General features: G+C 35.4%; 1 protein-coding gene and 1 non-coding gene across 8 annotated transcripts; both read right to left on the bottom strand.

Moving 5' to 3' along the window:
* Nucleotides 1-444: 444 nt before the first annotated feature.
* Nucleotides 445-9,811, bottom strand: LOC130948098 (organelle RRM domain-containing protein 1, chloroplastic-like). 7 transcript variants are annotated; one of them, XM_057876802.1, is made up of 14 exons: nt 9,437-9,811; nt 8,235-8,685; nt 8,057-8,154; nt 7,661-7,907; nt 7,475-7,572; nt 7,329-7,394; nt 6,899-6,988; nt 6,453-6,521; nt 6,240-6,346; nt 5,976-6,082; nt 3,393-4,896; nt 3,184-3,301; nt 2,904-3,077; nt 445-1,116 (listed from the first exon to the last, which is right to left on the bottom strand). In XM_057876802.1, exons 2-10 carry the CDS (start codon nt 8,537-8,539, stop codon nt 5,996-5,998), a joined length of 1,167 nt encoding a protein of 388 aa, XP_057732785.1. In that variant the 5' UTR covers nt 8,540-8,685; nt 9,437-9,811; the 3' UTR covers nt 445-1,116; nt 2,904-3,077; nt 3,184-3,301; nt 3,393-4,896; nt 5,976-5,995. The 7 variants fall into 7 exon arrangements, with proteins under 7 accessions (XP_057732785.1, XP_057732787.1, XP_057732790.1 ...); XM_057876804.1 differs by having other exon boundaries at nt 3,393-3,650; XM_057876807.1 differs by having other exon boundaries at nt 3,393-6,082; nt 7,329-7,373.
* Nucleotides 9,812-10,993: 1,182 nt separating this feature from the next.
* TRNAN-GUU (transfer RNA asparagine (anticodon GUU)) lies at nt 10,994-11,065 on the bottom strand. The gene has a single exon. It is a non-coding gene; the product is annotated as a tRNA-Asn (tRNA).
* Between the last annotated feature and the right edge of the window lie 2,448 nt (nt 11,066-13,513).

Raw genomic sequence — 13,513 nt, 5'->3', positions numbered from 1 at the left:
TTTAAGTAAATGAAAATTTCATATTCACCTACATTTAAAATTGTCAACAAAACTTTAAGTAAATTATTTTTCTGTTGATGCCATAAAATAAAAGTAACAAAAAGTTATCAACATGCGTTTTTTGAAAAAAATAAAAAAAATAAAAGGAACAATAAACTGATAAGTCATCAATTTTTTTAGTTGTCAACAAATTTTTCTTGTAACATTTTTAACTTATACGTTACAGATATTTAGAAACATGTATTTAATTATCTCAATTATTTTTTAAAATATAATATTTTATTTATATTTATTTACAGAAGTTAAATCATTATGGAATAAGCCTTCTATACCATATTAAACTGAGATTTTTCCACACACACAAGTAGAAACATAATAAAAACATAATTTATTTGTTAAAGAGAAATAATCATTCATAACAAAACAAAAGACAATGTTAGATACTGTACTGTCAGATAAGAGAAGCATAAACAATACATTTAAACAAAAAAAAAATTGCTAAATAATAATGTTCATTTAAACAAACAAAAAAATTGCTAAATAATAATGTTCATTAAAATGTAAACATTTTTAAGAAGACCCTCACCTCGTAATCAGTCAGACAGTACACACAAGACACTGAACACATCTTCGACAACGCCCATAGCGTTGCTGGTAGGACAACTAGTAGACCGACAAACCACGGGCTATTCAGGATCTGAAGATTTCTCCTGCACCCACCACTGCTCAAACAATTCCCTTAAGAGCTCTCTGCACCTTTCGACTGTTCCAGAAGTACGTATAACTTCAAAAAATTCAACTCCCCTTCTTTGCTGCTTTGTCTTTGTTATTACATAGCAGCGGCATGCCACACACGTAACCGACTTCAACATTGTCTTCCGTTGCAGCCCTAGCCAGTTGCTGCATTCCAAAGTCACGGTGGCCAATTTAGAAATACTGCATCAACCCATGCCAGAATAAAACATCCGGATTTCCCGCTTTCACGCAGCGATCAATGAACCTCCTTTCAGGCCGATCAAAGTAATATGAAGAGGACACTAGTAGCAGATACCACATCGTCGCATACTTGTAGACAGCGTCGGACATCGCTGCATCAAGAAACACCTTGCATGTTACCTGCATATGGAACAGTTCCTGAATCGAATTCGATGCAATCTTCGTGGCAATCCTCACCCATATGTTATAAGGAAAAATATTAAGCAGAAATTCATACTCAACGGCTACATTCCTTTTCTTTCTATTCTTCTTGGATGTTCCAGCCATTTGCAAAAAGGTTAGGTTATTGGAGAATATCAAGGAACGACCACAGAGCGTTCTATTTGTTATTATTATATTGTTTTCTTAACTTTATTATACTGACATTAGGATTCAGTGCCTCGTACGTTTCTTTATTGATGCTTTTAGACAAAACCAAATAATAAGAGAAAAGAATATTATTATATTATAATTTTTAGCATCGCGTAATATTACATACGGGAGCCATTCACATAAAGACGCTTAAAACATCTTTTTTTAAAGACTCTTTTTAATAATTAAAATTTAACCTATATAATCGATCAAACTGTATTATTTTTGTCAAAATTAGACCAAACAAACCAATTTGACCTAAAAATCTCGATAAATCAAATTTTGAACCGATATAAATTAATATTTTTTTATAGAAAATAACTATAATACTCTTATTATAAAAAATGATTAAAATATTCTTATTATATATATTAATTTTAAAAATCCTAAATTCTAATTCTATGATGGCATAGAGAAGAGAAAGATTAGAATTTAGAGTTTTAAAATATATAGTAGAAATATTTTAAGTCATTTTTTATAATAAAGGTATTATAGTCATTTTTATAAAAAAATATTAATTTAAATTGGTTCAAGATTTGGTTTATCGATTTTTCGATCAAACTGATTTATTTCATCTAATTTTGACAAAAATAACACAGTTTGATCGATTATATAGGTTGAATATTAATTATTAAAAAAAAACTTTAAAAAAAATGTTTTAAGCGTCTTTACCTAAGTGACTCCCGTTACATTATATAAAGAGTAACATTTCCTATTAAATTGTTTCCATGAATAGAGAATACAAAAGGAATGGTTTAAATAAATTTACTGTACTTCTCTCTAAGGTTAGAATAAAATAATATGTAATGCGGACTTTATAATAACATTAATAATTATAGTATATTGTACGAATATAATAAGCCATTAGTACATATATTCATGTTCATTATTCAACTCTTTTAGTAATTTTATACACCATGATCAATTGTTTACCATGATAAATTTATTTATGCACATCTGACAAAATTTCACATTATTCAACTATTTTGGTTTTACAAAATATTATAATTATTATATCATTCAATAATTTAATACTTCTGTTAAATTAATCATCTACTAATAAACTTTAACTGTGACTTTTTTTTTTAATTCTTGTTTGTTCCGGGAAGTGAGGACAATCCATAATATTCTCCCGCTAAAAGCCAATTTGATTAAGAAAAAGATAACTAACAGTAATCTATGTCCTATTTGTATGCAGGCGGAGGAAACCATCGAACATGCTCTACTACTATGTGATTGGATAAGAGCGGTATGGTTTGGCTCGCAAGCTCAATGTACACCAACAAAGGAAAGCGTAAACTCAGTCGGGATGTGGCTACAAGAAATGTTTAGGAAGTGCAACCAAAGAGGCAGAATAGAAGCAAATCAAATGTGGAGTCGAATTGGTATCACAATGTGGGCAATTTGAAAAACAAGAAATGAAAAAGTTTTTCATGACACAGAACCTGATCCAAAGTCTACTATCAACTATGCAAAAAATCTTGAACTAGAATATTTCAAAGCAACAGAGAAGGAAAATAATAGCACCAAAGAATCAAATAGGAGAAAGACGGTACCTATAATCTGGAGAGCCCCTCCTCAAAATTGGCTCAAATTGAATACGGATGCAGCCTTCTCCAATGACACAAAATCCAGAAGTATAGCAGTAGCGATCAGAGATTGCAATGGAACTCTCATGGGAGGGACAACTTCAAAAATCCAAACGAACTCCAGCATCCTTGCAAAAGCAACTGCCATAAGAGAAGCAATCATTTTAATAGAAAATTTCAAAATTGATAATGCAACTATTGAATCTGACTGCTTTCAACTTATTCAAGCAATCAAAGAAGGAATTACATTTTGGGAAGTAGAACCAATAATTCAAGACATTAAAGCTATCCAGAGGAGACTTCCAAACTGTGGTTTTTCTTGGATTCCTCGAGAAGGGAACAAGCTAGCTCACACCTTGGCATCTCTGAAATTGCAAAATCAACTAACCAATAATTGGCCATCTAACCCGCCCAAACAGATTGCAGAGATAATTAGGAATGAGAAGTTGGACTTACCTTTCCATCATCAGTGGCACCATGTCAGAGTCGCATCAGCGATGGGTTTCACAGCGATTTCTAAGTTGCATCCTATTTTCTTCTCAAGCTCAGAACCAAGTTGCAGCTCCCCCGTCTCCCCGCACCAGATCGTCCGCGTTCTGGAGTGAGGTGCATCTCGTCCCGCGCTTTTGCTCCTCGAAGCGGCCCCACAGTTTTACTTGATCTCTTTTTGGCGTCAATTGTGCTTCTTTATAGTAGTGTAGTTAATTGTGTTTCCTTTTAGAAGTTTGGTTGCAGGGGAGGAAAGCAATTCATCCGGGTAGGTAGGGAGTTAGTTTGAGGGATTAAGTGTCTTATTCTGGGCTTGGTTTGTTGGGTTTAGTTACCCAACCCATCCAAGAAAAAAAAAAAGAAGGGACCGTATTAAAGGATTGGTATATTTTTAACAACATTATTAATAACCCAATCCATTAGCCAAACATTCGTTTTAGAAAAAAATATAAAGCTCCATTATGTTTTTTCTCATAGGTATTGACTGCAACCAAGCCCAACCCAACTACGTGCCAAGTTGACCCGCCCGACCTAAAATCTCTTCTCCCTCTCTGTCACTCACCAAGCACACTTCCCTGTGCTGCTTTGATCCTTCTTCTCTGATCCTCTCTGGCCAATCTAATCCTCTGCCTGAACCACCACTCGTCATCATGGGGATCGAGTCCGGTTCCGGTGATAACACTAACGTTTCGTCATCCTTGGAATGCTTGCATCGCGGCAGATACGCAATTCAACGAGTAGGCAATTTTTGCACCGCAATTCTGGGCGGAGTAACTTCGTGCAACTCAAACATAAACGGCATGATAGCGAGTGGCAGAAATGTAAACTCGTGCGTTTCTTCTATGCGACAAACTGACGTCCACGATGCATCTCATTCCCAGCCCAACTTCATCGTCATTTAGTTAACATAATACGGAATACTTAACTCTAATTAATTTAAACTTACAAATTCATAAATTTTTGCCATATAAACCCAAAGACATTTCAGATCTAACAACAATAACTAGCAACAAATTAAATTTTTCTAAAGTAACCTCTTTGACACAAAAGTTGCAAAAAGCATTCATTAGCCAATCAAAACAATCAACTTTCAGGGTGATCTCCACCGGTGGATTAAAAAACAAAATAATCCAACGGCTCTCATTAAAAGTGCGCACTGGTCAGCGATAGTGAAGTCTTATGCTTGGTTAGCCAAAGATGTTCGGCTCACCAAAGCCGCGCCCTTGAATGAAACCTCAAGTTCCATATTACCTAGCTACTAAAGGAAGAGAGTGTTTATAATGCTTTCTAACACAACAAAAGACACTTGCTTGATGATGCAAGGAGGTGGCGTGTGGGGACTTTGCTGCTGGAAACCTTTTTAAAGGCTATGGTACTCCTCCTATGATCTAGCTTGCTGCTGTTCCACCCGTGGAGATGCACAGATGGCATTGACCCATCAGGTCAACAGGTTCGGTTTTGCACCGGTTTTCTACGGGTCAATTGACAAAATGGTCAAAAATTGAAATTGGACTAGCACAAGTATCAGTTCACCGGTTTTCTTATCGAATTGGTCAGTCCAATCCGAGTATAATAACTGTGCTAGAAGTGCATCTGATCATATTACCTAGATTGAGTTAACAGAGGAGCTTATGCATTTTGTTAGCTTGAATGCTAGAATAGCCTCCTAGTTTGTTTTCTTCCCTTTTGGGACCTCTTGTCACCAAAAAACATTATATCTCTTTCTCTTTGCAGATGCAAAACCATATACTTTTCTCTTACCAATTATATTTTTTTTATCTTTATATTTTTCTTACATAACTCACCCCCACCAATGTTGTACCACACAAATCACCTTGTCCTATTTTAGAGTATCTCTCGTCTTATTTACAATTTTCATCATTACTTATGTGAGGTGACAGAGAATCCTCTGATTATTTTAATTTCCATATAGTAGGAGAAGAACTATTCAATGTTCTGTATAGAAACAACCTTAATCCTAGAATTATTCATGACATAAACATATTAGAATAGATACAAGGGGGAAGAATATGCCATGAAGTTAGTTTTTACTTTAAGCAACAGATAACAGACCATAAAAGCAAAAAGGATTGTCATTAAATCAGCAGGTAATATGAGTGAACTATTTTGATAGTGATTATTGGGAACCTTGTAGGATAACTATAATCAGATATAAAACAGCGGATTTTTTAAATTAAGATAAAGAGCGGGTAATATTTTTTTATCATTTAAAAAAATTGAATTATGCATCAAAATTAATATGGAGCTGAATTTCTTTGACTAATGTGAAAATATATAAAATTGATCACAGGTATTATATAAAATTAATCCCAAGTATTAGTCTATTACTGCTAGTACAAGACCAAGTCAACTAATAGTTAAGATTTAACTCTGGAAAAGACAGGATAAACATAAATAAAATAGAAATGACTCCTAAGGTTGAGAATAGTTGGCTATAATAATTGCACATAATTCTATTATGTTCTGCAGTATTCTGGTTTGTGTTATCTTGACTTATAATAAGAGCGCAGGGCTAGAAATAGTTAATACCTTGAAAGGCTTTTGGCTTGTCAAACTGATGGCCTGACATGACCCCTGTTGTGCCTTGGCGGGTTAGTCTTGGCAACATCCACTACTATCATCCATCCATTAATAATCTGTAGCAAAATGAAATCATCAAAGACCACCTAGCTTCTGTTATCCTATATTTTCAAATCCAAGATTCTTTTCATTTTCCATAACAACCAGGAAAGAAAGAAAACAAAAAAATGCCGGTAAAATGTGTAAAAAAATAGAGAACCGAGAAGAATGTACCTGGCCATTCATCTCTTTCAATGCTGCGCTTGCAGCCTCCTCCGTGGTGTACTCAACAAATGCATAACCCTTGGACCTTTTGGAAATTTTATCCATAATAATTTTGACTGTCAAGCATAACCATTTATTAGTAAAGGCTGAGGCAAGTTTGCTTTGGTCTTGAGAGACTAAATATTGATGAGCAAATTATGCAATATTTGAAGGATGAGCTACCTTCAACAAGATCACCAAAGCCTTCAAATGCTGCACGTAAGGTTTTCTCAGATGTATAAAACGATAGCCCTGTTTAAGAGAAAAATGTTGTAATATTAAAATAAATTGTCAAGTGGTATCATATCTTTCGAGAACCAAGAATGCTCTCCTTAAGATAAAATTGTGTTGTCCCACAGAATAAAAAGTAGGTAAATGGTATGGAAATGAAACTCAACATGATAGCCACATTAGAGCAATTAATACTCTCTTAATACAATGAATAATTTCTCAAGGAAAAAAAAAACATGATTTTCTTTGACTGATATTTTTTTCATGTTCATTAACTTAAATATTTTCGAAAGGAAAGGCAGTTCTCATTTTTTTTAGTTGAAAAATCAGCATATAACATATATACACAGGGACAGAACAGAAGATCGATTTATATCAAGAGTCAGTCTTGTGAGTACCTGTCACAAAAAGCTTTTTCGTTCGCAGGGGAGCTGCCTGACTTGTTTCAAAAGATTTTTGCACACTCAAACTGTTTTCTAAGTTATTACCTGAGAAAACCATGAATTAGGTATTTGAACACAATCTCATAGAAAGAAAATTATAAACTATCAACCTAAACCAGAAATTTTACACCAAATGTTAACTCAGCAAAATTTTTTTATGACCTATAAATAAAACTCACCTGCGCATTTCAAGTTTTGTATACTGTTTATCTAAAAAAATACAACCTATATTAAATTAAACGGAGTGGAAACAATATGATTTTTTCCTTGCATTTAGAAGGATTTTCAATGCAATCAAGAACCAAGTATCACGTGGGCTAAGACCAAGGATCTTCAAATGCATATAAAAGAAACTAACACAAAAATTATTGGAAAGATTGCTAACCTTCATAATCCTTATTTGCTGACTCAAAATTATTATCTGGTTGAACTGATAAGACACCAGGCACACCTGGGCCACAAAAGGACACTTAATGTGGAAATTTATACTTCTACACAAAATGACTGAATTTTAAGCATAACAGTGCTAACCAACTAACTCCTGTGCACAGTCGTCATCAAGTTCACAGCAAAAACCAAATATTTTTTTCCAGGAAACATGATATATGCACATCTGAGCATCCTTTTCGCTACATAGGGAAGACATTACTGTCATCTAACTTTAGGTAAAAAGAAAAGGTGATAAAAATTAATGCAAAAGAAGTACATTGTTCTTACTTTCCCATCACCTTGGTCAATATTTGAACAAAATAATCGACAATCTGAGCCTTTGTAACAATCCCAACAGCAGGTTTATCAATTCTAACAAGCCAATGCTTTGAATTCTCAAGAAAGAATAACATGTTGGTTTCAAATTGTAGTTTTGAATTCGATAGCAGACCTTCTTGACCACTTGATAGACTATAGTCCTTTTTCGAAGAACTGAAATCCGGATCAGGCCTAACCAACAAGACCCCCGGTAAACCTAAAAACATATGGGCACAATAACAGAAAAGTTACTTCAAGAATAATAGTATAATACCAATGGTAATTGCCAATTGTGCAATACTATACCACAGACTAAACTTCAAACATCTAAGATGCATTGTATTAATAAGAAAAGCAACAACTTACTTGTGAGTTGGGAGGTTATTTGTGGATCAATGTCACAACAGAAACCAAAGTGTGTATCGCAGGAAGCATCATATATACACATTTGAGCATCTCTCTCACTGTTTGAAGCAAAAATTATAGTAATTTTCAGCTCAACTTAAAAACAAAAAGAGAACGAGCATGAAAAAGGAGGCAAAACCTGGCAAGGACTTTGTGTAGAGTGTTGGCGTAATAATCGATGAGTTGTGACTTGGAGGTGACACCATGAGGTGGAGGCTCCATGAGTACCATCCAGTAGCGGTTCTTCTGGGTGGTGGAAGGGTATAGTGTTGCTGTTGCTGCTATACTTCTTGAAGATGAAGAAGAAAATGAATAAAGATTGCAATGTTTGCTCCTATTATTGGGTAGTGAAAGGCCCTGAATTTCGGTTGTTGTTACTTTTGGTTTCAGAAAGGAAAATGTATGAAATTGGGTGAATGTGACACAAAAAGACATAACTTCCATCTTTTTTTTTTTTCTTTTGGGCAAGAAAAAGGGCTAACACCCGAAACTAGAGGTGTTCGCAGTACAGTTTGGTTTGGTTTGTCGGTTTTTAAACTGTTTCACCTTCTGAAACACCAATGTTCTCACTTGCCCTGTGATCAATCAAACTGCAGAAATATAAAGCAAAAAAATTAGAACCAAACATTCACAACAAGAACAAATCAGAAAAGAATCAAAATCCTACCCTTAAAATCAGAACCAAGAACACATAATAATAACAAAACATACAATAAGTGCTTGTCTTGGTGAACTAGAAAAAAAAAACATCTTTTATTAAAAACTACAATTTACATATTTTTTTAAAAGATCTTTTTTATTTTTAAAACATATTTTTAACATAATAAATAAATAAAAAATTACTTTTATATCATTTATACCCAAATACAGATATACAATTGCTAAATAAAAAATATTTTTACATGAGATATCTAAACATAAAATTACTTCTACTTTTTTTAAAAATCTTTTAAAAAAATATTATATTTTTGTAGAAGCTCACCCAAACAAGTGTCAAAAAAATCAGTTCAGATCAAATAAAAATTTAGAAATCAGTTCATAACCAAATAAAAAATTAGAACCAAATAATTAGAAACAAGAACAAATAACCATAACCAAAACCCTAACCAAAAAATCAGAACCAGGAACATATAATCATAACCAAAAAGTAGATTAAAAAAAAACCCAGTTCAGAACCAAATAAAATTCAGTTCAGCAGCAACCCAGGCATACAAATTCTGTTCATCAGCATTCAGCAACTCCATAAATAAAAAATCAACACAAGCTAGCTTTAATTTTGTTCAAATTGAAAAGATAAAATTAGAAAGTAGAAACAAATCATTTAGAAACAAATAAAATTACCTGAGGCATCTCCATTCTAGAGACTCAGAGAGCGTGGAGGAAGGTGTGGAGGATGATGGCAGCAGCGGAATCTGGAAGGCGACGGCAAGGAAACGGTGGCTACCGAGGAAGGCGACGGAGGCGGCGGCTACGGAACGGAGGAAGGTGAGAAGGCGACCGCACTGCGACTGTTGCTGTGTCGCGAGGGCTGAATGGGATGCCAGTGTTGTTGTGTCGCTGTGACGCTGACTGCCGGCAAAGAGTGGAGGGGTCTAGGGGCTATCACTGAGGAGAGTGGAGAGCTCTGTCACGTTGTTGGTGGCGCTGGACTGCTGGATTGCGTGTGACTCTGGTATGTTACAACATAAAATGTTAGTGATAGGAGTTAATACCCCCAAATTCGAAGGTGGAACTCAATTTCAATTTTCACCCATACACCTTGTTCGGAAAGAAAATAGAAAAAAAGAAAATTAAAAAAAAAATGTGTGTGTTATTTAGATTAAAAATAAATAAATAAATAAATAAAAATTGTTTAGACGAAAGAAAAATAAGAAAAAAAATGAGAGGATAACCCTAAGGAGTTGTGGGTTTTTTTCTACCAATTGGGGCCCTCCCTTCACCACCCCCATGGGGATGATCTACAGGGTTCATAACTACTCCTCTTACTACAAGACGCTTACCTAGCCAACATTTAGATCCGACTCTATCCAAAGTTTTCTGGTTTACCCCAACATTCCCCACTTGTCCGACTGTTGCTGAGCAGTTTTTGGATATCAAACGGACATCTCCAGAAGGTAATTTTAATGTGGCCGATTTCCTCTCTTTTGCAATCAGTTTCACTACAGCACCTGCTGCTCTAGACAAATTTCCCCATTGGTAGCAAATGCTTACCTATTAAGCGGGGGAAATCCTTTATTTTCAATAAATAGCGAAAAAATTATGCTCTTATTTTGCTTTTTGAAAGAACGGACTACGAGGGTCAGCTACCCACCCAATTGCAAGAGCGGAGCTCTACCAATTGAGCTATATCCCCCCGAGCCAAGTGGAGCATGCATGAAGGAGTCAGTGTTCTATTCTTTTCCTTGGCGCAGCTGGGCCATCCTGGACTTGAACCAGAGACCTCGCCCGTGAAGTAAATCATCGCACCTACGGTCCAATCCAACCAATTGGGAGAGAATCAATAGATTCCTTTTCGGGAGCGATGAATAAGCATTGTTGTTCTTAGGATCTGGATCAATTATTCATTCAATGGAAACTATTGTTGGATATTCTCCAGAAAAAAGTCAAAATATGGTTCTTATGGGTGGGTTAACAAAACATACGCCAATTACAAAAACAGCTTTTTTAATAGGTACGCTCTCTCTTTGTGGTATTCCCCGATTGGATCAGGGGCAAACGCCTACGAAAAGATCGTTTGGGTTTAAGAAAGAGTCGCTTAGATTTATCCATGATTTGTTTATTCCTATCCCGAGAATTCTATTTCTTAACAAAAGGGTTTTTTTATGTATACTTATACAATGAAATTTATTTTATCTATTATGTTATATATAATCTAATTGAATTCGGAATGAACCAAACCTCCCCAAGTAGGATTCGAACCTACGACCAGTCAGTTAACAGCCGACCGCTCTACCACTGAGCTACTGAGGAACAACGGGAAATTTGATCTCATAGAGTTCAATTCCCGTTCTCAACCCATGACCAATATGAGCTCGAAGTTTCCTTCGTAACTCGTAGAACTTTTTCGCAATGGCTCCGTTCCATGCCTCATTTCAAAGGAACCTCAAAGTGGCTCTATTTCATTATATTCCACCCATATCAAAATTCCACTCATTTTAGATCCCTCTCTTTGGTGTCAGTGAGATAAGAGATGTCGTTTCTAGTCTATCTCTTTCTATTTCTATATAGAAATATGGAAGGTTGAAAAATCATTATATAAATATATGGATTTAAAATTAGATAATAATCTGGAGATTGCAATAGATAATAAAAAACAGAAGATAATAAAAAACAGAGGTTTGCGATGATTTTTCAATCTTTTATACTGGATAATCTAGTATACTTATGCATGAAGATAATGAATTTGGTCGTTGTGGTCGGACTCTATTATGGATTTCTGAGCACATTCTCCATAGGGCCTCTTATCGAAGAGTTTGAACTAAGATTTCCAGATGGATAGGATAGGGTATTCGTACATCGGAAAAAAATTTTAAATATGTAAATTTATCCTCGAAAAAGGAAAAAATGGAATGAATTGATTGCAAATTATTAAAAAATTTTATGATTTCCGCCCTTTTGGAATAAATATTCAGCTACTTGTGAACCTTCGGGTATTGTCGTATTCAACGTTTGTTCAAGTACTCTTTTACCCGCAAATGCCTTTGAATTAAAATCTTTTTTTATTGACCAATTAGAATTGCCTCCCAGAATCTATAATTGTCTCAAAAGGTCCAATATACATACATTATTGGACCTTTTTAATACCAGTCACGAATTGGACTAAGTGTTCAACACATGCATGAATGCTTTGAATGTCACAAAGGGTTCCTAGATCCTTAAGGGTTTCTCCAAGTATGTATCTTAGGGGTCCTTTTCATTGATTGTCACCTTGAAGTAGTAAGAGTTAGCTCATTTTCTCCTTTTGTGCTTCTTTTGTATTTATTGACCACGACTCTAAGTGTTTTGTCTCAAGACAATCCTTTAGCTAGGCTTTCAATTAACACTTCCAAGCCAGTTGGCTTTAGGGTGTTAGGTGTTGAAACACCCTTGAGAATTTACTTGCTCAGGCCTCTTCTTGACACATCTTCACCACAAGCATCTACTAGAGTTTCTAACTCTTTTTTTTTTGAGTTTTTCAATGTTTCTCTTCCCTCCCTAGTAGTTGATGCTCAGAGCCTTGGGTCTTTGCTGCTTACTACTTCTTGGTTCTATAGATATTCAAGGAACACCCTTCAACTTCTACTTGTCATGCCTTCTAGGACTAGTTACCTCTCATGACCTATTTTATTTTTACTTCATTCAAGGTTCTTCACTTAGTCTTTTGTTTCTTAGTTCTTTGAATAAGCTTTCTTAGTCTTAGTCTCATTTACTCTTGTTCTTACACACTCACAACAACTCTTATGGAGACAAACTCTACTTTATTGATGTAAATAAAGACTACAGTTATCATTGCATTTTCTTTCTTGCATATCAAAGGACTCACGAAAGACTTCAAGTAAAATAAAACATAAACTATCCTAACATTATCAATTATTCTCAAACATAAAGTAAACAAATAAAAACTTAAACAGAATTTAGAAATTCGGGAAATATCAACTATGGAACTCAACAACCTTATGCAGCTTCTTTAGTTCATTGGCCCATTGCCTTTATCCTTCTTCTTGGAGGGGGAAGAGTCATCTCCATCCTTTTTGGAGGATCCTTCTTGTGCTTTTTTGTCCTTGGGCTTCCAGAAACCTAGCCTTCTCATATAATCTCTTTCATCCTCCTTGTGCTTAGCTAGGATCTTCTCTTGTCTAGCACTCAATTCCTCCAGCCCTTGCATGAATGTTGGGTATCTGGGATTGATGGCAGCCACAGCATTACACAAGTGATTCAGCTTCGCTTGTGTGTTGATATCATATTGTCTCCTTGAAATGGTCCAGGCATCATAGAGATGCATGAACTCAGCAAGGTTCCTCTGCTGTCATTTATTTTGCTCCATCACTTTGTTAAGTGCACTTCGCACCTCACCCCAATCGAACTCCTCTTGCTGCTCCTTCCTTGCTTGCTCAAAACTTCCTTGGAGGTTGTGTATTTTCTCATTCACTTGGTTCCATTGCTCCATTTGGCCACTTTGAAATTGGTTGATATCTTCCCTCAGTTGATGCAGATCTCCCTTTATTTGGTGCACGTCTCCTTGCAGCTGCTCCCAGTTCATTCCTTCAGGAAATTATTGGTATTGTTGGTATGGTGGTGGTTGAAGTGCCAGAAATTGTGGTTGCTCCTTTGCCTCCTCTTCCTCTCGTTGTTGTGGTTGTGGCACATAAGCATGAGCTCTATGCTCTCTAGCCCTTTGAAGTATATTGACGGCCAACACCTTGGCCATCTTCTTGGTAG

This window comes from Arachis stenosperma, chromosome 9, assembly GCF_014773155.1.
Source record: "Arachis stenosperma cultivar V10309 chromosome 9, arast.V10309.gnm1.PFL2, whole genome shotgun sequence".
NCBI classification, from domain to species: domain Eukaryota; kingdom Viridiplantae; phylum Streptophyta; class Magnoliopsida; order Fabales; family Fabaceae; genus Arachis; species Arachis stenosperma.
This window is presented reverse-complemented; position numbering and strand designations above follow the sequence as displayed.